A 23884-nucleotide genomic window follows, 5' to 3' on the forward strand; every position below is an offset into this window, starting at 1 on the left:
AGAAAAACGAAAGAGAAGGATCAAACAAGACACAAAACTAACAGAAAGCAATATATAAAATGGCAATAGGGAACTGACAAGTGTCAATAATTACACTAAATGTAAATGGATTAAACTCACCAATAAAAAGGCACAGAGTAGCAGAATGGATTAAAAAAGAAAATCCAACTGTATGCTGCCTACAGGAAACTCATCTAAGTAACAAGGATAAAAACAAATTCAAAGTGAAAGACTAGAAAACAATACTCCAAGCAAATAACATCCAAAAAAAAGCAGGCGTAGCAATACCCATATCGGATAATGCTGACTACAAGACAGGAAAAGTACTCAGAGACAAAAATGGCCATTTCATAATGGCTAAGGGAACACTGAATCAAGAAGACATAACAATTTTTAATATATATGCACCAAACCAAGGAGCACCAAAATATATAAGACAGCTACTTATTGACCTTAAAACAAAAACTGACAAAAATACAATCATACTTGGAGACCTCAATACACCGCTGACAGCTCTAGATCAGTCATCCAAACAGAGAATGAACAAAGATATAGTGGCCTTAAACAAAACACTAGAGCACCTGGATATGATAGAGATCTACAGGACATTTCATCCCAAAGTGACTGAGGATACATTTTTCTCCAGTGTACATGGATCATTCTCAAGAATTGACCATATGTTGGGCCACAAAAACAACATCAGCAAATTCAGAAAAATTGAAGTTGTACCAAGCATATTTTCTGACCATAAAGCCTTGAAACTAGAATTCAACTGCAAAAAAGAGGAAAAAAATCCCACAAAAATGTGGAAACTAAAAAACATACTTTTAAAAAATGAATGGGTCAAAGAAGAAATAAGTGCAGAGATCAAAAGATATACACAGACTAATGAAAATGACAATACGACATATCAGAATCTATGGGATGCAGCAAAAGCAGTGATAAGAGGGAAGTTCATATCACTTCAGGCATATATGAACAAACAAGAGAGAGCCCAAGTGAACCACTTAACTTCCCACCTTAAGGAACTAGAAAAAGAAGAACAAAGACAACCCAAAACCAGCCGAAGAAAGGAGATAATAAAAATCAGAGCAGAAATAAATGAAATAGAGAACAGAAAAACTATAGAAAAAATTAATAGAACAAGGAGCTGGTTCTTTGAAAAGATCAACAAAATTGACAAACCCTTGGCAAGACTTACCAAGGACAAAAGAGAAAGAACTCATATAAACAAAATCCAAAATGAAAGAGGAGAAATCACCACGGACACCGTAGATATACAAAGAATTATTGTAGAATACTATGAAAAACTTTATGCCACTAAATTCAAAAACCTAGAAGAAATGGATAAATTCCTAGAACAATACAACCTTCCTAGACTGAGTCAAGAAGAAGCAGAAAGCCTAAACAGACCTATCAGTAGAGAAGAAATAGAAAAAACCATTAAAAACCTCCCCAAAAATAAAAGTCCAGGCCCTGACGGCTATACCAGCGAATTTTACCAAACATTCAAAGAAGACTTGGTTCCTATTCTACTCAAAGTCTTCCAAGAAATTGAAGAAGAAGCAATACTTCCAAACACATTTTATGAGGCCAACATAACCCTCATACCAAAACCAGGCAAGGATGGCACAAAAAAAGAAAACTACAGACCAATATCTCTAATGAATACAGATGCTAAAATACTAAACAAAACAGTGGCAAATCGAATACAACAACATATTAAAAAAATAATACATCATGATCAAGTGGGATTCATCCCAGAATCTCAAGGATGGTTCAACATACGTAAAACAGTTAACATAATACACCATGTCAACAAAACAAAGAAAAAAACCACATGATCTTATCAATAGACGCAGAAAAGGCTTTTGATAAAATACAACACAATTTTATGTTTAAGACTCTCAACAAAATGGGTATAGAAGGAAAATATCTCAACATGACAAAGGCCATATATGATAAGCCATCAGCTAACATCATATTAAATGGCACTAAACTGAAGGCTTTCCCCCTTAAATCAGGAACAAGACAGGGTTGTCCACTCTCTCCACTCTTATTTAATGTGGTACTAGAGGTTCTAGGCAGAGCAATCAGACAAGACAAAGAAATAAAAGGCATCCATATCGGAAAAGAAGAAGTAAAGGTATCACTTTTTGCAGATGATATGATCCTATACATCAAAAACCCCAAAGAATCCACAAAAAGACTACTAGAACAATAAGCCAATACAGTAAGGTCGCAGGATACAAAATTAACATACAGAAGTCAATAGCCTTTCTATATGCCAACAATGAAACAATTGAGAACGAACTCAAAAGAATAATCCCCTTCACAATTGCAACAAAAAAAATAAAATACTTAGGAATAAACATAACAAAGAATGTAAAGGACCTATATAACAAAAACTATATACCATTGTTAAGGGAAATCGAAAAAGATATAATGAGATGGAAGAATATACCTTGTTCTTGGTTAGGAAGAATAAATATAATCAAGATGGCCATTTTACCCAAAGCAATATACAAATTTAATGCAATTCCCATCAAAATTCCAATGACATTTTTTAAAGAAATGGAAGAAAAAATCATCAGATTTATATGGAATTATAAAAAACCCTGAATAGCGAAAACAATTCTAAAGAAAAAGAACAATACCTGACTTCAAACTATATTATAGAACCACAACAATCAAAACAGCATGGTATTGGCAGAAAAATAGACACTCAGACCAATGAAACAGAATAGAAAGTCCAAAAATAAAACCACATATATATGATCCAATAATTTTTGATAAAGGGGCCAACAACACACAATGCAGAAAAGAAAGGTCTCTTCAACAAATGGTGCTGGGAAAACTGGAAAGCCACATGCAAAATAATGAAACTCGACTACTGTTTGTCCCCTTGTACTAAAATTAATTCAAAATGGATCAAAGACCTAAATATAAGACCTGAAATGATAAAGTACATAGAAGAAGACATAGGTTCTAAACTCATGGACTTTGGTTTTAAAGAGCATTTTATGAATTTGACTCCAAAGGCAAGGGAAGTGAAGGCAAAAATAAATGAATGGGACTACATCAGACTAAGAAGTTTTTGCTCAGCAAGAGAAACTGACAACTAAATAAACAGAAAGCCAACTAAATGGAAAATTTTCAAACAACAGCTCAGATAAGGGCCTAATATCCAAAATATACAAAGAACTCATAAAACTCAACAACAAACAAACAATCCAATAAAAAAATGGGAAGAGGACATGAACAGACACTTCTCCCAGGAAGAAATACAAATGGCAAACAGATATATGAAAAGATGCTCATCTTCTTTAGTTATTAGAGAAATGCAAATCAAAACTGCAATGAGATGCCACCTCACACCTGTTAGATTAGCTATTATTAACAAGAAAGGTAATAGCAAATGTTGGAGAGGCTGTGGAGAAAAATGAACCCTCATACACTGTTGGTGGGAATGTAAAGTAGTACAACCATTATGGAAGAAAGTATGGTGGTTCCTCAAAAAACTGAAAATAGAACTACCTTATGACCCAACAATCCCTCTAGTGGGTATATACCCCCAAAACTCAGAAACATTGATACATAAAGACACATGCAGCCCCATGTTCATTGCAGCATTGTTCACAGTGGCCAAGACATGGAAACAACCAGAAAGCCCATCAATAGATGACTGGATAAAGAAGATGTGGCACATATACACTATGGAATATTACTCAGCCATAAGAAATGATGACATCGGATCATTTACAGCAAAATGGTGTGATCTTGATAACATTATACAAAGTGAAATAAGTAAATCAGAAAAAACCAGGAACTGCATTATTCCATACGTAGGTGGGACATAAAAGTGAAACTAAGAGACATTGATAAGAGTGTGGTGGTTACGGTGGGAGGGGGGAGAGGGAGAGGGAGAAGGGCACAAAGAAAACTAGATAGAAGGTGACAGAGGACAATCTGACTTTGGGTGATGGGTATGCAACATAATTGAACGACAAGATAACCTGGACCTGGTATCTTTGAATATATGTATCCTGATTTATTGATGTTGCCCCATTAAAAATATAAAATTATTTTTAAAAAATTATTAAAAAAATAAAATAAAATTTACGTTTCTCAATGTACTGATGAGAGTTTTTCCACCAATACTGAATTCCTCAGCCAATTCATTATCTTTTATTTTTTCTTTCTTGTTTTTTTTGGCGGGGGGGGGGGGGATATTTATTTATTTATTTATTTGTACTTTTCTGAAGTGATAAGCAAGGAGGCAGGGAGACAGACTCCCACATTTGCCCGACCATGATCAAACCGGCATACCCACTAGGGGGTGATGCTCTGCTCATCTGGTGTGTTGGTCCATTGCAACCAGAGCCATTCTAGCACCTGAGGTGGAAGCCATAGAGCCATCCTCAGCACCCGGGCCAACTTTGCTCCAATGAAGCCTTGGCTGCAGGAAGGGAAGAGAGAGAGAGAGAGAAAGGGGAGATGGAAGGGTGGAGAAGTAGATGGGCACTCTGTGTGTCCTGACTGGCAATCAAACCCAAGATATCCACACACCGGGCCGACGCTCTACCACTGAGGCAACTGGCCAGGGCCAATACTTTTTCTTTCTTTTTAAAATTGATTTTGGAAAAATAAGAGAGAGAGGGAGAGAGAAAAGGAGAGAGAGAGCAGGAGATGGAGAAAGAGAAACATCAATTTGTCATCCACTTATTTATGCATTCATTGGTTGCTCATTTTGTGCCCTGACAAGGGATCAAAGTTGTAACAATGCTCTAAGCAAGTGATCTGCCCAGCCAGGGCCTCATTATCATTTTTAAAATACATTTTCTAGAATTTCAAAAAGATCTTTTGACTCTATCTTTTATGTTATTTACACATTTTTCCCATTTTCTACCTCCTATCTTTCATGCTTCTTTCAGCTAATTTCTCCTCAGGATCCAGTTCACTGTTACTTTCTTCAGCAATGTTTAATCTGATCTACTTAACTCTCTTTGGTAATATCTTGTTTCATAATAATGCTTTCAAATTCTACTTTTATTTTTAAAAAATATATTAAATGTATGTATTTTGTGTTTCATAATTCTAATATCTGCATCTAAAGGCAAGGTTACTTGGGTTGTTTGGCATCTTATTCAGGTCAATTATTTAACCATATACTTAGTGATTTATTTTATGATCTCACGTTTCTTGAAACTTCATTTGTGGAAATGCATTGGGACCTGAATTTAAAGTTTATTTCTTCAGAGGAGATTTGGGTTTACTTCTGCCAGGTAGTTGGGGGCAATACTAACACAGAACCACCTATAACTCAGTATTGGGTTTTAGGGAGCCTCATAGATACCATTAAATGTCCAGTCCCTAACTCAGGGAAAGTTAGGTTTGTGGTTGGTAATTCCTAGAAGACTAATTTCTTTTTTTCTTTCTGTGTCTTTTTTGTTTTGTTTTTTCATTCTCTTTTTTTCTCCTTCCATTTTTTCTTCCTACCATCGTTCATTCTCTTCTTTATTTCTTTTCTCTTTGTCTTTCTTGTTTCTTTCTCCCCTAATTTTCCCGTTGCAGCTTTTCTTCCCCTCCCATCTCCTCTCTTCCCCTCAACTCTCCTTCCTTCCCCTCCTATTTCCTTCTCTCTCTCTTCTTTCTTCCTCCCCCAACCCTTTCTCTTTCTTTCTTCCTCCTTTTTTTTCATTTTGTCATATCACTTCACTCAGAGCCAAAACTGAAAAAGACGTGCATGCCTCCACTGACCCACTTTGCAAGGCTCAGTTTTTTCCTATAGACCCCAGCTCTATATGGAGTTGTCTCAAATCTAATATCCTACTTTGTTCAGACACCAGGAAGTTTTCTATCCTTCCACTTGCAAAAAGTATAAAACTTAGCCTTCAGCCATTAGGGACCAACAGATGTCAAAGCCAAAACAGATACTAAAGCCAAAACTAAATACAGACTTACTGAACTCTATATGTTATTATCATGTTACTCTAGAATTTGAGATATTCCTGTACTTTATAACCAAAACTCAATTATCCATTAAAAGTGTGTGTGTGTGTGTGTGTGTGTGTGTGTGTGTGTGTGTGTGTGTGTGTGTGTGTGTCTGAACTGTGGTGGACAGTGGATAGAACATTGACCAGGAATGCCGAGGTCACTGGGTCAAAACCCCAGGCTTGCCTGGTCAAGATACATACAAGAAGAAAATATGAGTTGATGCACCCTGTTCACTCTCCTGCCTTTCTCTCTTCATTCTCTCTCTAAAATCAATGAATAGAATCTTTAAAAACAAAAATCTGTGTTTTTGTGTGTAGTTTTGTTTCACTGAAAAATTTTTCTTTAACTATATAGTCCAAAAACAAAAAATGGTAATATCTTTTATATTTTGATCTTCAGTGCTAAATGTAAAATATAACACATAATTGGCATTTCATAATTTATTTTAAATGCATGTAGATGTTGTGAACTCAGAGCATTCACTACTACAAGATCCAAGTTTCCTCATACTATCAAGCTAATATCTGAAACACATATTCTAAATTGGGAATATCTTTAGATGCTACAAAAAAGTACAATGATATTTCTTTTTGGTCTTCATCTGCTTACTTGTGCTGGCTATGGGGTTCAATTTTTTATTACTTATTCCCAGAATAGTTTCATAGGTTAATCTCATGAACAACACCGTCATGAACATAATCTGGTACAAATATCCTACTATATGTTTCTACTATAGCTGATACGTACTTTGGCATAGTATTTTCACACTGCATTTAATTTATTGTCTAAATATTAAATTGTCTGAGCTCATTTGCTGTGTCTTGTTCATTTTGTGTCCATGGCACTTGGCATAGTTTCTAGCTTGTAACAGGTATTAATTAATGGTTTTTCATGAATGAATGCATAATTTCTTTTATATTTGTTCTTAATTATTTAAAAGTGAGAAGCAGGGAGGCAGAGACAGACTCCCACATGCACCTCCACTGGGATCCACCCAGCAAGTGCCCCACCAGGTGAAACTCCAAACATGGGGATGCTGCTCTGTTGCTGGGCAACCAAGCTATTTTAGTGCCTGAGGTGAGGCCATGAAGCCATCCTCAGTGCCCGGGGCCAATCTGCTCTAACTGAGCCATGGCTGTGAGAGGGAAAAAGTGAGACAGAGGGAAAGGAGAGGAAGACAGAGGGGTGGAGAAGCGGATAGTTACCTCTCCTGTGTGCCCTGACTGGTAATTGAACCCTGGACATCCACCTGCCCAGCTGATGCTCCACACTGAGCCAACCCACCAGGACCACATAATTTATTTTAAAATTTACATATTTTGGGCTTCAAATGTGTTTTTGTTGTCAACCCTCAGGCCCTTCTTTTTGTGTCAGCTCTCTTAGAAAACACCTAAGTATTACATTTTTTGAAACAATAATTTAAATTTCGTACTCATCACAAACCAATTTCTGTAACAGTTAAATTGCTTCCATTAGCCCAAGGGAAAAAACTTAGTAACAATTATTTTAAGACTAAAAACAATTTTATTGTTTTTGAAATGTGTAATATTATCAGCAAACAAAAAGCAGGATAACTAATACAATTCTTACTCCAATTAGCTATTAATTATATTTGATATTTTATGCTATATTTAAGAATTACAGCTATTTATAATCATCCTTGACTTTATTTTCATTCAAAGCTTGAATCATGAAGGAATGATTAAAGTGTTTTTAATTCCTTTCTTATTTATAGATATCATGGCTCATATTAAAATGTTCAGCACTGTATGAAAATAGATTCTACTGAGATTGTTTGCTTCTCAAAAATTTCCAATCCAGTAGAGTACCATTATCAGCTAGAACTTAGTACTCGACTCATTTTCCCTCTAATTATCTGAGTATTTGTTGCAATATATTTAATAAGCATACCCTATGTACAAGACACTGTGCTAGTGATTTTGGTAAAACAAAAGTGAAATAGGTTGCTACCAAAATGAATTACCTATGATTTGTGTCTTCAAAGAAATCATAATCTAGAAATGTAAGAAATACAATAATTATGCAGGTGTGCCTCTGTATTCATGTATATAAATAATGACTAATAGTTATCAACTTTTACCATCTGCCAATCTCAGTTTCTCATAGTCAAAAGCATTTTATTTTATCCAATTAAAGCTGTTGATTGTAAGACACACCATAATTCTAGCAGTAGTAAGTAACACTTCTTAAATTTTGTAACTTACTCTTCATTGTAAGATGCATCCCAAAAATCAAGATGGTAATATGTGAAAAAATGGAGAAGTTAGAAATAATGACATTTAGTAATTCATTTGATGCTCTCAACAACCTCTTTTTTTAAAATAAATTTTTATTAATGTTAATGGGGTGACATCAATAAATCAGGGTACGTATATTCAAAGAAAACATGTCCAGGTTATCTTGTCAATCAATTATGTTGCATACCCATCACCCAAAGTCAGATTGTCCTCCATCACGCTCTATCTAGTTTTCTTTGTGCCCCTCCCCATCCCTCTTCCCCTCTCCCTTCTTCCCTCCCACACCTCCCCCTCTCCCCCACCCCTGGTAATCACCACACTCTTGTCCATGTCTCTTAGTCTCGTTTTTATGTCCCACCTATGTATGGAATCATGTAGTTCTTGTTTTTTTCTGATTTACTTATTTCACTCTGTATAATGTTATCAAGATCCCACCATTTTGTTGTAAATGATCTGATGTCATCATTTCTTATGGCTGAGTAGTATTCCATAGTGTATATGTGCCACATCTTCTTTATCCAGTCTTCTACTGAAGGGCTTTTTGGTTGTTTCCATGTCTTGGCCACTGTGAACAATGCTGCAATGAACATGGGGCTGCATGTGTCTTTACGTATCAATGTTTCTGAGTTTTGAGGGTATATACCCAGTAGAGGGATTGCTGGGTCATAAGGTAGGTCTATTTGCAGTTTTTTGAGGAACCACCATACTTTCTTCCATAATGGTTGTACTACTTTACAGTCCACCAACAGTGTATGAGGGTTCATTTTTCTCCACACCTCTCCAGCATTTGCTATTACCTGTCTTGTTGATAATAGCTAATCTAACAGGTGTAAGGTGGTATCTCATTGTAGTTTTGATTTGCATTACTCTAATAACTAATGAAGCTGAGCATCTTTTCATATATCTGTTTGCCATTTGTATTTCTTCCTGGGAGAAGTGTCTCTGTTCATGTCCTCTTCCCATTTTTTTATTGGATTGTTTATTTGTTTGTTGTTGAGTTTTATGAGTTCTTTGTAAATTTTGGATATTAGGCCCTTATCTGAGCTGTTGTTTGAAAATTTCATTTCTCATTTAGTTGGCTTTCTGTTTATTTTGTTGTCAGTTTCTCTTGCTGAGCAAAAACTTTTTAGTCTGATGTAGTCCCATTCATTTATCTTTGCCTTCACTTCCCTTGCCTTTAGAGTCAAATTCATAAAATGCTCTTTAAAACCCAGGTCCATGAGTTTAGTACCTATGTCTTCTTCTATGTACTTTATCATTTCAGGTCTTATATTTAGGTCTTAGATCCATTTTGAATTAATTTTAGTATAAGGGGACAAGCTGTAGTCAAGTTTCATTCTTTTGCATGTGGCTTTCCAGTTTTCCCAGCAGCATTTGTTGAAGAGGCTTTCTTTTCTGCATTGTGTGTTGTTGGCCCCTTTATCAAAAATTATTTGACTGTATATATGTGGTTTTATTTCGGGGCTTTCTATTCTGTTCCATTGGTCTGAGTGTCTATTTTTCTGCCAATACCATGCTGTTTTGATTGTCATGGCCCTATAATATAATTTGAAGTCAGGTATTGTAATGCCCCCAGCTTCATTCTTTTTCCTTAGGATTGCTTTGGCTATTTGGATTTTTTTATAGTTCCATATAAATCTGATATTTTTTGTTCCATTTCTTTAAAGAATGATATAGGGATTTTGATGGGAAATGCATTAAATTTATAAATTGCTTTGGGTAAAATGGCCATTTTGATTATAGTTATTCTTCCTATCCACAAACAAGAAATATTCTTCCATCTCATTGTATCTTTTTCGATTTCCCTTAACAATGCTTTGTAGTTTTTGTTATATAGGTCCTTTACATTCTTTGTTATGTTTATTCCTAGGTATTTTATTTTTTTATTGCAATCGTGAAGGGGATTTTCTTTTTATTTTGTTTTCTAATATTTCATTGTTGGCATATAGAAAGGCTATGGACTTTTGTATGTTAATTTTATATCCTGCGACCTTACAATATTGGTTTATTGTTTCTAGTAATCTTTTTGTGGAGTCTTTGGGGTGTTCGATGTATAGGATCATATCATCTGCAAAAAAGTGATACCTTTACTTCTTCTTTTCCGATATGGATGCCTTTTATTTCTTTGTCTTGTCTGATTGCTCTGGCTAGGGCTTCTAGCACCACATTAAATAAGAGTGGAGAGAGTGGACAACCCTGTCTTGTTCCTGATTTAAGGGGGGAAAGTCCTCAGTTTTATGCCATTTAATATGATGTTGGCTGATGGTTTATCATATATGGCCTTTATCATGTTGAGATATTTTCCTTCTATACCCATTTTGTTGAGTGTCTTAAACATAAAGTTGTGTTGTATTTTATCGAATGCCTTTTCTGCATCTATTGATAAGATCTCGTGGTTTTTGTTCTTTGTTTTGTTGATATGGTGTATTACGTTAACCGTTTTATATATGTTGGACCATCCTTGAGATTCTGGAATGAATCCCACTTGATCATGATGTATTATTTTTTAATATGTTGTTGTATTCAATTTGCCACTGTTTTGTTTAGTATTTTTAGCATCTGTATTCATTAGAGATATTGGTCTGTAGTTTTCTTTTTTTGTGCCATCCTTGCCAGGTTTCGGTATGAGGGTTATGTTGGCCTCATAAAATGTGTTTGGCAGTATTGCTTCTTCTTCAATTTTTTGGAAGACTTTCAGTAGAATAAGAACCAAGTCTTCTTTGAATGTTTGATAGAATTCACTAGTATAACCATCTGGTCCTGGACTTTTATTTTTGGGGAGGTTTTTAATAGTTTTTTTCTATTTCCTCCCTGCTAATTGGTCTGTTTAGGCTTTCTGCTTCTTCATGACTCAGTCTAGGAAGGTTATATTATTCTAGGAATTTATCCATTTCTTCTAGATTGTTGAATTTGGTGGCATATAGTTTTTCATAGTATTCTACAATAATTCTTTGTATATCTATGATGTCTGTGGTGATTTCTCCTCTTTCATTTTAGATTTTGTTTATATGAGTCCTTCCTCTTTTTTCCTTGGTGAGTCTTGCCAAGGGTTTGTCAATATTGTTGATCTTTTCAAAGAACCAGCTCCTTGTTCTATTAATTTTTTCTATAGTTTTTCTGTTCTCTATTTCATTTATTTCTGCTCTGATTTTTATTATCTCCTTTCTTTGGCTGGTTTTGGGTTGTCTTTCTTCTTTTTTTTCTAGTTCCTTAAGGTGTGAGGTTAAGTGGCTCACTTGGGCTCTCTCTTGTTTGTTCATATATGCCCGAAGTGATATGAACTTCCCTCTTATTACTGCTTTTGCTGAATCCCAGAGATTCTGATATGTCATATTGTCATTTTCATTTGTCTGTATATATCTTTTGATCTCTGCACTCATTTCTTCTTTGACCCATTCATTTTTTAAAAGTATGTTGTTTAGTTTCTCAACAACCTTTTAATGTAGGTAATGTTATTTTTCCCACTTTACAGATGAGTATATTGATAGGTTCAGAGACATTAAGCAACTTGCCCAAGACCATACAGATAGTAAATAGATGTGTGGAGAATGAATCCACATCAATCCGATTTCAAATGACATGTTATTAGCCTCTATACCAGATAAATCTTGAATGCTCTATGTAATAGAATGCTCAAGAGTTTTCATATCTTTTGTTCCTGACATAGTTTTACTTAAAATTGGAGAAGAATACAGGAATGTCTTCTAATTCCTGAGAAAAATTGACAATCTAGTTGAGATGGTGAGACTTTAATTAAAAGAGAAAACCTCTGTTTTAAAAAATTATTTGTCTAAATTTGGCATAAAATGCAAATAATCTTTGTAGGAAGCTACAGATGACTAACCCAAACAAGAAAATGTATTTTTTTTCCTTAGGTAGCAACCAGCACAATCTATATTTTAAAAAAAACTAACAAGTTAGGAATTAACAACTATATTTCTGCTTATAAATAATGAATTACATGTAAGAACAAGCAATAGTTAAATGTACTCTGGGCCAGTTGCGTAGTCATGAGTATTAGAGACTTCATCTGTGGAAATTTAGCAAAACAGAATTAGAAATGTCAAACAGAAAGGATCTCATTAAGATAATTCTTCCAGAAATGAATAAAAATTCTGTTCCAGCTGTTTATAGCTGGAGTAGCCAAGATGAGATAGACATAGCTAAAAAATCTCTTATCCAAAATATGGTACTGTAAACACCTAACATCACAATAACCACACCACTAGAATCCATGTTAAAAATACAAATTAGCCCTGACTGTTTGGCTCGATCGGCCCAGCATGCAGATGTCTCAGTTTCAATCCCTGGTCAGGGCACACATGAGAAGCAACCATCTGCTTCTCTTCCTCTCCCTCTCCCCTTTTTCTCTCTCTTCCCTTTTCACAGCCAATGGCTTGATTGGTTCAAGTGTCAACCTGGTGCTAAGGATAGCTCTATTGGTTTGAGCATCAGCCCCAGACAGGGGTTGCAGAGTGGATCTCAGTTGGGGTGCATACAGGAGTCTGTCTCTCTATTTCTTCCCTCTCACTTTAAAAACTTTACCTCCATCCCAGACCCATAATATCAGCACATCTTTGGGTGAAGCACAAGAATTCACACTTTAAAAAAGTACTTCCATCACTAATGTCTATAAGCATACTGGACTTGAGAACCACCACCCAGTACTTTGAACTGATGACAGCCATTAACGAATCACTAGTGATTTTCACCAAATATCAGAGATTAAATGTTTCATTTACTAGATATTTATGAACAGCATGGGAGGACACAAAACAAATGTGAGCCCATGTACTCAAATGTATACCAGTTCTTGCAAATCATAACTTTTTGCCTGACCAGGCGGTAGCACAGTGAGTAGAGCATTAGATGCAGAAGAACCAGGTTCAAAACCCCGAGGTCACCGGCTTGAGCATGGCCAAACCGACATGAGTGCAAGGTTGCTGGCTTCAGCCAAAGGTCACTGACTTGAAACCCAAGGTTGCTGGCTTGAGCCCAAGGTCACTGGCTGAGCAAGGGGTCACTTGCTCTGCTGGAGCTCCCTGGTCAAGGTACATATTAGAAATCAGTCAATGAACAACTGAGGAGCCACAAGGAAGAATTGATGCATCTCATCTCTCTCCCTTCCTGTCTGTCTGACCCTATCTGCCCCTCTCTCTGTCTCTCTTTCTGTCTCTGTCTCTGTCTCTCTCTCTCTCTCTCTCACACACACACACACCAAAAAAACCTGTTCAATGTGATTATATTGAAGTAATACTTTCTGAAATCTAAATAGTGGTAGGAAAATAGAATTAAGGTAATCTTAGTAGTTGTGGAAACAGAAAGAAAGGAACAACTCCAGAAATTATTTTAAAGAAGAAAATCTATAAGGTCAGTGGCAAATTGAACATTAAAGGTTAACAGAAGGAGAAAAATAAAATACTTCCTTTTACTGCCACATTTGTAAAGATGACTTGAATTTTGTTATTGAGTTTATGTATGAATGAATTTAATCAAATTGGTATCTAATTAATCATTATTTTTTTACAGCAATTGTTCAACTGTCAAGCGCTACGAAAACTAAGTATTCCTGATAATGACCTTTCAAATCTGCCAACCACTATTGCTAGTTTAGTTAATCTTAAAGAACTCGACATCAGTAAAAATGGTAAGATTTTATCTCATCTATAAATAATTTTTTACTCATAATATGCTTTAATGTTTTCTCATAGAAAAATGGTGTATCTCTTTTTCTTTGATTTTATTGATTTTTTTATTAATTTATTGAAAAGTTAAATCTTAATTTATAAGTCAAAGACAGAAAACCTCTCTCCTGGTTTCTTATTTAGTGGGCTTGATTTATCTCTGCTTTCAGATATATTATTTAATCTTTTTAAAGAACATTTTGCTGCCTTCACACTGTTTTTTTTTCCTCTTTCTCAAAATGTGTGGTGGAGGACCAGGGGTATTTTATATAAAAGTAGAAATCATAGAACCTTTCTTCAAGACATAAAAATTGAGTTGGAGATATTTTTAATATTAAAAGTATTGCCTTATAATTTAACAATATGGTCTTGTGAACTTCAAAATTTGGTAAGAAGGTAACTTATGTTTAAGGCTCTTACACACACACTGACACAAACTCTCACACACACAAAATATAAAACAAAAGAGGAGAAATAAAAAAAACAAAGGGATACAAGAAAACTCTGGGAGGTATTGCTTGATTGTGGTGATGGTATCATCAGTGTTGGCATATGTCTGAACTCATCAAATATGTGGAGTCCTTTGTATATCAATAAAACCTCAATAAAGCTGTTAAATTTAAAGGAGAAAAATTAATTTAAGTGTCCTAAAAATATAAAAGTTAGATATGATTGGCTTGATATTCTAGGTAAATATGGATCTTAAGTTAATCTGTTTTGTAAAGGACCACCAAGAAAAACTCTTGATCATATTAAATATGACATTTCTAAGAAATCCTTGCCCATCCTGTTTAAAATCAAGATCTTGCTGTTACTAGAAGCAGACCCTATTTCACTTCCCGGTTTTATTTTCTTAATATTTATGAGAAACTGACATACTATATATTTAAATTATTTATGTATTGTCTAGACTCCTCTTACTAGAATTAAAATTCAGTGATGTCTCAGTTTCATTGTTGTTTTTGTTACTGGTGCATCTGTATTGCCTAAAACAGTGTGTGGCACATTGTAGGAGCTCAATAAATAGTTATTGAATGAATTCATGAATGAATGGTTCTGCTGGATGAACATGAAAAAATTGTTGAAATGTGAATTGCTAGTAAGATTTCCTCAGTTAAGTCAATGAGAGTCATAGAGAAGTTTAGGTCACTGAGGAGGTAAGACTAACACCTATAAATAATCAGTGAATATCATGACACACTATATGATGAAATGATTAATTATATAACACAAATTATAATCAAATTATTAGAGAGTAAAAATATTAATTAAGACTGCTTATTATTAGAGAAGAGTTCAAGAACAAGATGTAGTTTGAGGATTTCCATGAAGCATAGTAGTATCTGAATAAAGGAGAGCATTTTGTTCCAAGGAAACAGTAAGAATACAAATGGGACACACACACATTCTTCTATGCAACTTGACTTACCTACTGCTTAGAGGGTTTTCAGGAAAAAAAATTTAAAGGGCCGTAGGCAGACTTAGACAATAGCAACTAGATTTAGGCCCATTGAAAGATGACATTGTCTACCTTTATTCTTTTAAGATTAGATTTATAGACCACACCCTTATATGGACTGGTATTTCTGTAATTCATTAACAATTGATATTGCTTATTTATTTAAATACATTCACACATCAAGTCCTATTTTCAAATTACAATTTCCAAAGAATACAGTATAGCCAAATATAGCACATCCCTTGGCCTTAGGGAAAATTTGGCTGGAGAGTCTAAATAAGTAAAAATCTATGATAAAGAGGATCAGAAAAAATTTCATCACCAAATAGAAACACCAAACTGATAAATATGAGAGTTGGGGAAACTTAAGTCTTTGAGCATCCTTAGAAGTCTTTGTGAGTATATTATTCAGGGACTTTTACCTTTGTTTATGGTCTCTATATTCTGGAAATATTGAGGCAAAAAAACTTACTTGCAGGACACGGCAAGCCACTCAGTGAAGTTAGTATAATACAAAAGGTTATGTGAGCATGATAATTTATGAGCCATTGCTAGAAGTTACAAGAACAGTAAAATATTTCAACACATCACTCTTTCAGAAATCATACCTAAAACAGCTGTCACTGAATTATGTGGCAGAGACCTTGACTTAAGGAGCATCATACATCCTTTGGGAATCTGTCAAGTGAAGGAGGAATGGATAACTGAAAATAAGTGCAATGTCAGCATCATAGTTAACAAGGTTGGCATAACCCTGGGGGGGAAAGCCAACACAGGAGAGAATATTGAGACAGATTACAAGTATCAGTATTGGTATTTTGAGACAGAAAATAGAATGTTTATTTTTAGATAGAGACTCATTTAAGTACTTCTCAAGCTGGTAAAAAAAAATGCCTGAAATGTGCTTTAAGTTGATGAGTGACTCCTTATGATGAACTAATTCACCTGGAGGCTGTTTTAAACCTGATCTTGGTTGTCCAAGTAGCCTTCAATCTTTACTTTTCATTTTCAGTTATTCTACCTGCAATCCCTATTCTCAATTCTTCCTTCTATGATTCAAAGACATTATTTTCTAATAAATATTTTAAATAAGTGGCTATTGTGTGCAAAAAGCTCTTCACATATTTTGTATGAATAGCTTTCATCTACCCACTCACATCACATCTCCAACTAACCCTTCTCCCTTCCATTGGATCCTCAAGCAATTCCACAATTCATCAGCTGTTTACTTATGATACAAAGAATTATATATTTTTCTCTGCTCAAAGTATTCCTTTCTTTCCACTGCTGCCTTCATTAACCTGACAGAATCTTTTTTACCTTTAAAAATATATTGCAGATTTCATTTATTCTGAGAAATGTTCCTGAGACCCTATACACAGAGAATTAATTGCTCCTTCTTTTGTTTTACTTTGTATATGTTCATTCTTTGAACTAATATCACTTTCTAAGTTAGTATCTATATATCTCTATATATTTGACTAGATTGTGAAACCTTTGAAATCAAGGACTTTTTCATTCACCTCTCCATTTGAAGCCCTTAACACAATACCCAACATATATAGTAGTGCTCAATAAATGTTTGACAGGTTAATAACATTATACAGAAGCTTTTTTAAAAATATAAAATGTATACTTATATTATTATTTTTTATCTTATTTTTATTAATTTTACTGCAGTGACACACTTATATTATTATATTACCTTAAAGACGCTACAGATTCTAGGGTCCTCGCCTCTTCCTCTTATACTGAGGACATGTTAAACGTTGTAACTGAGTGCTGGAGATGATAAAGTTAATAAGTAATGAGTAACTGCTAAAATTGGTTTTAACCAGTTATACAGTAATGTTTTTAATATCCTTGGGCTTTGGGATAATGACTACTTCATGTCAAGCTTTAGCCTCTCCTTTGAGTTGTAGATTAGCTAAGCTATAGTATGTTCCACAAACACCCCCAAACATAATATATTTAAAATCAAACTCATTATCCACCTCAATTTGCTTTTTCTCCATTATACACATTTTTGTTAATGTTACTATTATCCACGCAGGCATTCAATGCAAAAATCCATTCTTTCCCCTGACTACCATTAGCATTCAGTCACCAAATCCTGCCAAATATACCTTCTAAATATATGTAAATTCTGTTTTCTTCTCTCCACTTCCAATCATAATTTAGTCTCTTCCTTTTCCCTAAACTATTTAAACAGGTTCCAAATTGATCTCCCCTTCCCCATTATTGCCATCATCATTCCTAAACCCCTCCTCCACTAAATAGCTTTAAAATCTTTCTAAAGTACAAATAGTACTAGGTTACCTTAAGAAACTTCAATTGATTGAAGATACAGTTTTGGCTCCCTAACACAGCATTAAAAGTCCCCACAATTGACCTCCACCCACACTTCCACCTACCAATTTCACCAAAGATGATTTTCACTCTTTTAAAAAATACATATATTTTTGTGGGGTTTTTTTGTTGTTGTTTTAAATTCTATTCAGAAAATTAAATTTAATGGGTGACATTGATCAATGAAATTACATAGGTTTCAAGTGAGCATTTCTAGAGCATTTGAACTGTTGATTATGTTGTATATCCATCACCCAAAGTCAAATCATTCTTCTATTGATTGATTTTAGAGAGAATAATAAAATAGAAACATCAGTTTGTTGCTCCACCTATCCTTGAATCCATTGTGTTTTTTGTTTGTTTGTCTGTTTGTTTTTATTGAGAGAGAGAAAGAGAGAGAGATATGGAGGGACAGACAAGAGCAGACAAGAAGGAAGAAAGATGAGAAGCCTCAACTTACAGTTGTGGCATTTTTAATTGTTCATTGATCGCTTTCTCATATGTGCCTTGACCAGGGGACTCCAGCTGAGCCAGTGACCCCTTGTTTAAGCCAGTAAACCCTTGCTCAAGCCAGTGACCTCAGGCTTCATGCCAGAGAGCTTTGGGTTCTAACCTGCAACAATAGTGTCATGTCTATTATCCTGTTCTCAAGCTGGTGAGGCCATGCTCAAGCTGGTGACCTCAGAGTTTCAAACTTGGGTCTTCAGTGTCCCAATCTGATGCTCTATCCACTGCACCACCACCTGGTCAGGCTTATTGGTTGATTCTTGTATGTGCCCTGACCAGGGTTCAAACCCATAACCTTGGTATATCAGGATGATGATCTAACCACCTGAGCTATGCAGCCAGGGTTGATTTGCACTTTTTAAATTTATTGTCTAGGTACTCAAATATTTAATTTTGTTTCACCATTTTTGTAACTATATTATTTTCTCTGGTTACATCATCTTTCATGCCTCTTTTATCTGGTTCAATCTTACTCAGCATTCAAAACTCAATTTAGTATTAAAAAACACTTGACAGTTACATTAATATTGATAGAGTCTTAATATGCAAGCTATTAAAGATTTAAGTGTGAAGAAAATAATTAGACAATAATGTGCCCACTATGAGATTAAAATGTTAACATTTATTATAGATATCAAAATCTAGTTTTAGAAAATAAATAAATAAAACATTACAAAAACTGGTAAATTCTCATTTCCATCCCTTCCTACTTTCTCCCTCTCAAAGTCAGTGTGTTTAAAATTTCAATGAAGCCTAACCTGAGGTGGCACAGTGGATAAACTTTTGACCTGGAATGTTGAAGTCGCCCATTTGAAACCCTGGGCTTGCCTGGTCAAGGTCCATATGGCAGTTGACGCTTCCTGCTCCTCTTCCCTTCTCTTTCTCTCTCTCTCTCTCTCTCTCTCTCTCTCTCTCTGTCTCTCTCTCTCCTCTCGAGAATGAATAAAAAAATCTTTAGCCTAACCTGGCAGTGGCACAGTGAATACAGTGTCAGACTGAGATGCAGAGGACCCAGGTTGGAAACCCCAAAGTCACCGGCTTGAGTGCAGGCTGACCAGTTTGAGTGTGCGGTCACTGGCTTGAATGTGGGATTATAGAGATGACCCCATGGTCACTGGCTTGAGCCCAAAGGTTGCTGGCTTGAGCCCAAGGTCACTTGCTTGAGCAAGGGGCCACTCACTCTGCTGTAGCTCCCTGGTAAAGGCACATATAAGAAAGCAATCAATGAACAATTAAGGAGACAAAGGAGCTGCAATGAAGAATTGATGCATCTCATCTCTCTCCCTGCCTGTCTGTCTGTCCCTATCTGTCCCTCTCTCTGTCTCTCTCTTGGTTTCTGTCACAAAAAAATTAAAATCTTTAAAACATAAAAATAAAATTTCAATGAAGTACTAATACATTGTATATATATATTGTCCTGCAAGTTTTTCAGTTCATACTATGTTTTTGAAATTTTTACTTGATGATCAGTGTGGATCTAATTATACAAGCAGAGAACCAAGTTACCACTTCCTCTCTCTACCAACACTTGGGGATATTAGATATTTTAAATATTGGCCTATCAAATGGAATGATAGCTTGGTATTTTAATTTATATTTTCCTAATCACCAAAGGAGTTGACATTTTTTTCATTTCTTCTTATTGGCAATGTAGAATGTCTTGGTCTACAAGTTGTCTTTTTTGGTTTATTTGTACTTTGGATTGTTTTTTATACATGTGGACACTGGTCCATTGGTTATATGGGTTACAAAGATCACCTCGCAATTTGAGGTTTGTCTTTTCACTTTGCTTGAGATGCCATTTGCCATAGAGATGTTGTCATTTTAATATCCTAAAATTTATCACTCTTCTTGTTATATTCTGTATTTTTACAGCTTATTTAAGAAACTTTTTCTACTCTAATATCCTAAAGGTATTATCTATATTTAGTTTTACTATTTACATTTAGGCCTCTAATTCACTTGAAACTTATTTTTTGTGCTGTATATGATCAAAATTCCAGTTTCAGCAACACTTATCAGTCTCTTGTTTCCAAACTAATTTATAATTTTATTTCTTTTAGATACTAAAGACAGTTTTCCAAACTCTCCATCCTGCACCACTGGCTTATTTGCTTATTCCTTGGCAATAGCACATTGTTCTAATCCCTAAAACTTAATATTAAGTTTTAATATCTGATAGTACAAGGTTTTTTTTTTTCCATTACAAATGCATCTTGCTGTTCTTAGTATTTAATTCTTTATATGTGTTTTAGGTTCAATTTGTTGAGCTATACAAAAAATCTGTCAGAAATTTTATAATTGGCCTGAATTTAAAGATTAATTTGGGAAGAATAGATATATTTGTGATAGTAAGTTTGGTAATCTGCAAACATGTTATTTATTTTGTGTCTTTCAATAAAGTTTTCAATTTCCTTCAAGAAAGTCTTGCACTCATCTTATTAAAGTTATATCTAACTAGTTTAAGTATCTAATATTATAGATTGTATTCTTTTTCAAAAAGTATAATATCTATTTTAATTGATACTATATGGAAACATTACTGATTTTGATCATACATTCAGCCATGGTGCAAATTATAAGATATATATAATCAGAAAATTCTTTTGAATTTTTTATATAAAATCATATCAACTGAATATGATTATGTTTTTCTTTCCCATTTTTATAAATTTATATCTTTTGATTCTCTTTCTCATAAACTCTAATTTTATGGGAAATTATCTAGGGTATTATCCAGGTGGTTAACTTTATTTTTAAGCATTGTCCTTAGGTTCCCTTATGTGTTTTATAAATCTCTACCATACCTGTGGCTGTTTCTTCCTTTGTGTTCCTGATGTAGTTTAATTGTGCCATCTATCTTTTACTTTTTTTATCATCCATCCTGCCATAAGTTACTAGTCTACTGATTATTTATACAGTGTATCTGTAAAGTCATGGTACACTTTTGACCAGTCACAGGAAAGTAACAAAAGATGATAGAAATGTGAAATCTGCACCAAATAAAAGGAAAACTCTCCCAGGTTCATACCTATTCAGTGCAGTTCGATGTGGGCTCCGCACAGATTTTTTAGGGCTCCTTAGGTAGCTATCTCATATAGCCTCTACAGACTCGTCACTGACTGTTGGCCTACCAGAATGGGGTTTCTCCACTAAACTGCCGGTTTCCTTCAACTGCTTATCCTACCAAGTAATGTTATTCCTAGGTGGTGGCACTTCATTATAAACGTGCCGATATTAACATTGCATTTTGGTCATGGACTCGAATTTAGCGAGCCACAGAACACACTGAACTTTCCTCTGTACCGTCCACATCTCAACTGGCATGGCCGTGGGCTGCTCCGCTGTATACACAGTATTACATCATCTGCGCATGCGCACATGCTGCCACATCATCCTACAGAAACTGGGAGGGTTTTCCTTTTATTTGGTGCAGATTTCACATTTCTATCATCTTTTGTTGCTTTCCTGTGACCGGTCAAAAGTGCACCATGACTTTACAGACATACTGTATAATACTCTTGGTGTATTAGTGTCTCTATTGGTTAGTTGTTGGTTTATTTTCCAATTATTAATTTTTACTTTATTATGTCTTACTGCAGCTGTTTTTATTATGCCTCTTTTACTTTTTAGAGTTTATTCAGTTGTTTTTAGTATTCCAATGTATTTAAATCTTTTCTGGTTATCATATTTTTATTGAGATATGTGGCAGACTACATGGTCTGGATGATACTAATTTCTCATTATTTATTGACTTTGACATTGTTTTCAAGTATATGATCAATTTGTAAAATATACTTTATTTCAAGTGAGAACTTCAGAAAAGAGATAGCAGTCAGATTGAAGAATACAATATCTGATATCAAGAATACACTGGAAGGAATAAACAGTAGGTTGGATGAAGTGAAGACTCAAATCAGTAATTTGGAAAACAAGGTAGGAAAATATTTCCAATCAAAGCAGCAAAAAGAAAAATGAATTAAAAAGAATGAGGAGAGTTTAAGGGACTTTTGGGACAACATGAAATATAATAATATCTGTATTATAAGGCTACCAGAAGAAGATAGACAGCAAGAATTTGAGATCCTGTTTGAAGAAATAATGACAAAAATTTCCCTAACCTGATGAAGGAAAAAGATACACAAGTCCTGAAAGCACAGAGAGTACCAAACAAGAGGGACCCAAAGAGGCCCACACCAAGACACATCATAATTAAAATGGCAATGGTTAAAGACAAAGAGAAAAATCTAAAAAGCAGCAAAAGAAAGGCAATTAGTTACTTACAAGGCAGCTCCCATAAAGCTGTAAGCTGATTTCTCAACAGAAGCATTTCGGGCAAGAAAAGATTGGCATGAAATCTTTAAAGTGATGGAAACCAAGGACCTACAACAAAGAATACTTTACACAGCAATGCTATCATTAAAATTGAAGTAGAAATAGCTTCCCAAACAAGAAAAATCTAAAGGAGTTTCTTACCATCAAACCAGTATTACAAGGGATGTTAAAGGGCCTGGAAGAAAAGAAGATGGAAGCAGAAGAAGAAGAAGGAGGAGGAGGAGGAGGAGGAGGAGGAGGAGGAGGAGGAGGAGGAGAAGAAGAAGAAGAAGAAGAAGAAGAAGAAGAAGAAGAAGAAGAAGAAGAAGAAGAAGAAGAAGAAGAGAAAGGAGAAGGAAGGGGATGGAAGGAGAAGGAGGAGGAGAAAGAAGAAAAAGAAGAAGAGCAGAAGGACATAGTTAAATGAATAAAATGGCAATAAATATGTACCTGTCAATAACACTGGGGAACAAAATTTTTGTTGCATCCACAAAAATACTTGATCTTACCTATTTCTAGTGTGCTGATCTAAAATCTGACATTAGGTTTTCTCTGTAAGCTACAGTAAATTTTTCAATTAGGATTTTAGGTTTTCATCTTATTGTAAAATTTTCAACATTTAGTTTAACATAATGAAGTAGAATGTCTTCTTGGGCATCATCTTTGTGAAATATAATAATTTATATAATGCAGTAAATACACTAATACACTAAAAGATATGATTGCATCAGAATTTTTCTACAATTTCAAAATAGAACATACTAAAACATTTAATCATAAAACTTGCACAAAACTTATTTAAATTCTATTCAGGCAAAAATTAGCGTTTGTAGCTCTTGTGTTTGTGTACTTGTTGTGGACAATCTCATTTGATGCTCCAGCAGTAGTCTGCTCATCACTAACAGCTCCAAGATTTTCAGGAAACTTATCAAGGTGATTATTCAGGAAGTGAATCTTAACACTCATATTACATCCAATGTCGCGGAAAGCCAACAGCATCCTTTGAACCAGAAGTTCATAGTTTTCTGCTTTTTTATTGCCAAGGAAGTTCTTTGTAACTGCCACAAAAGACTATCATGCTGCTTTCTCCTCCTTATTCACCTTCCTGGCAAATTCTTCGTCACGTGTGAGGGTTCAAATTTGAGGTCCACCGAATACACCTGCTTTTATCTTCTCTAAAGACAAGGCAGGAAAAGCAGAAATAATGTGTTGAAAGCATTCACTTTCTCTAATCAAAGCCTGAAAAAACTGCTTCATTAAGCCAAGTTTGATGTGAAGTGGGGGGGAATGATCCTGTCTCAATTAACTACAGGTTC

At 34.8% G+C, this 23884-nt stretch overlaps 1 protein-coding gene across 3 annotated transcripts in view; it reads left to right on the top strand.

Moving 5' to 3' along the window:
* LRRC7 (leucine rich repeat containing 7) overlaps positions 1–23884 on the top strand; it is a 595608-nt gene that overhangs the window by 262021 nt on the left and 309703 nt on the right. For all 3 annotated transcript variants that reach the window (XM_066376553.1, XM_066376550.1, XM_066376552.1), the window contains one exon: positions 13785–13902. In XM_066376553.1, coding sequence (XP_066232650.1) covers positions 13785–13902 — 118 coding nt within the window. The remainder of the gene's footprint in view (positions 1–13784; positions 13903–23884) is intronic.

The sequence above is a fragment of the Saccopteryx leptura genome, chromosome 3 (assembly GCF_036850995.1).
Source record: "Saccopteryx leptura isolate mSacLep1 chromosome 3, mSacLep1_pri_phased_curated, whole genome shotgun sequence".
Classification (NCBI taxonomy): Eukaryota; Metazoa; Chordata; class Mammalia; order Chiroptera; family Emballonuridae; genus Saccopteryx; species Saccopteryx leptura.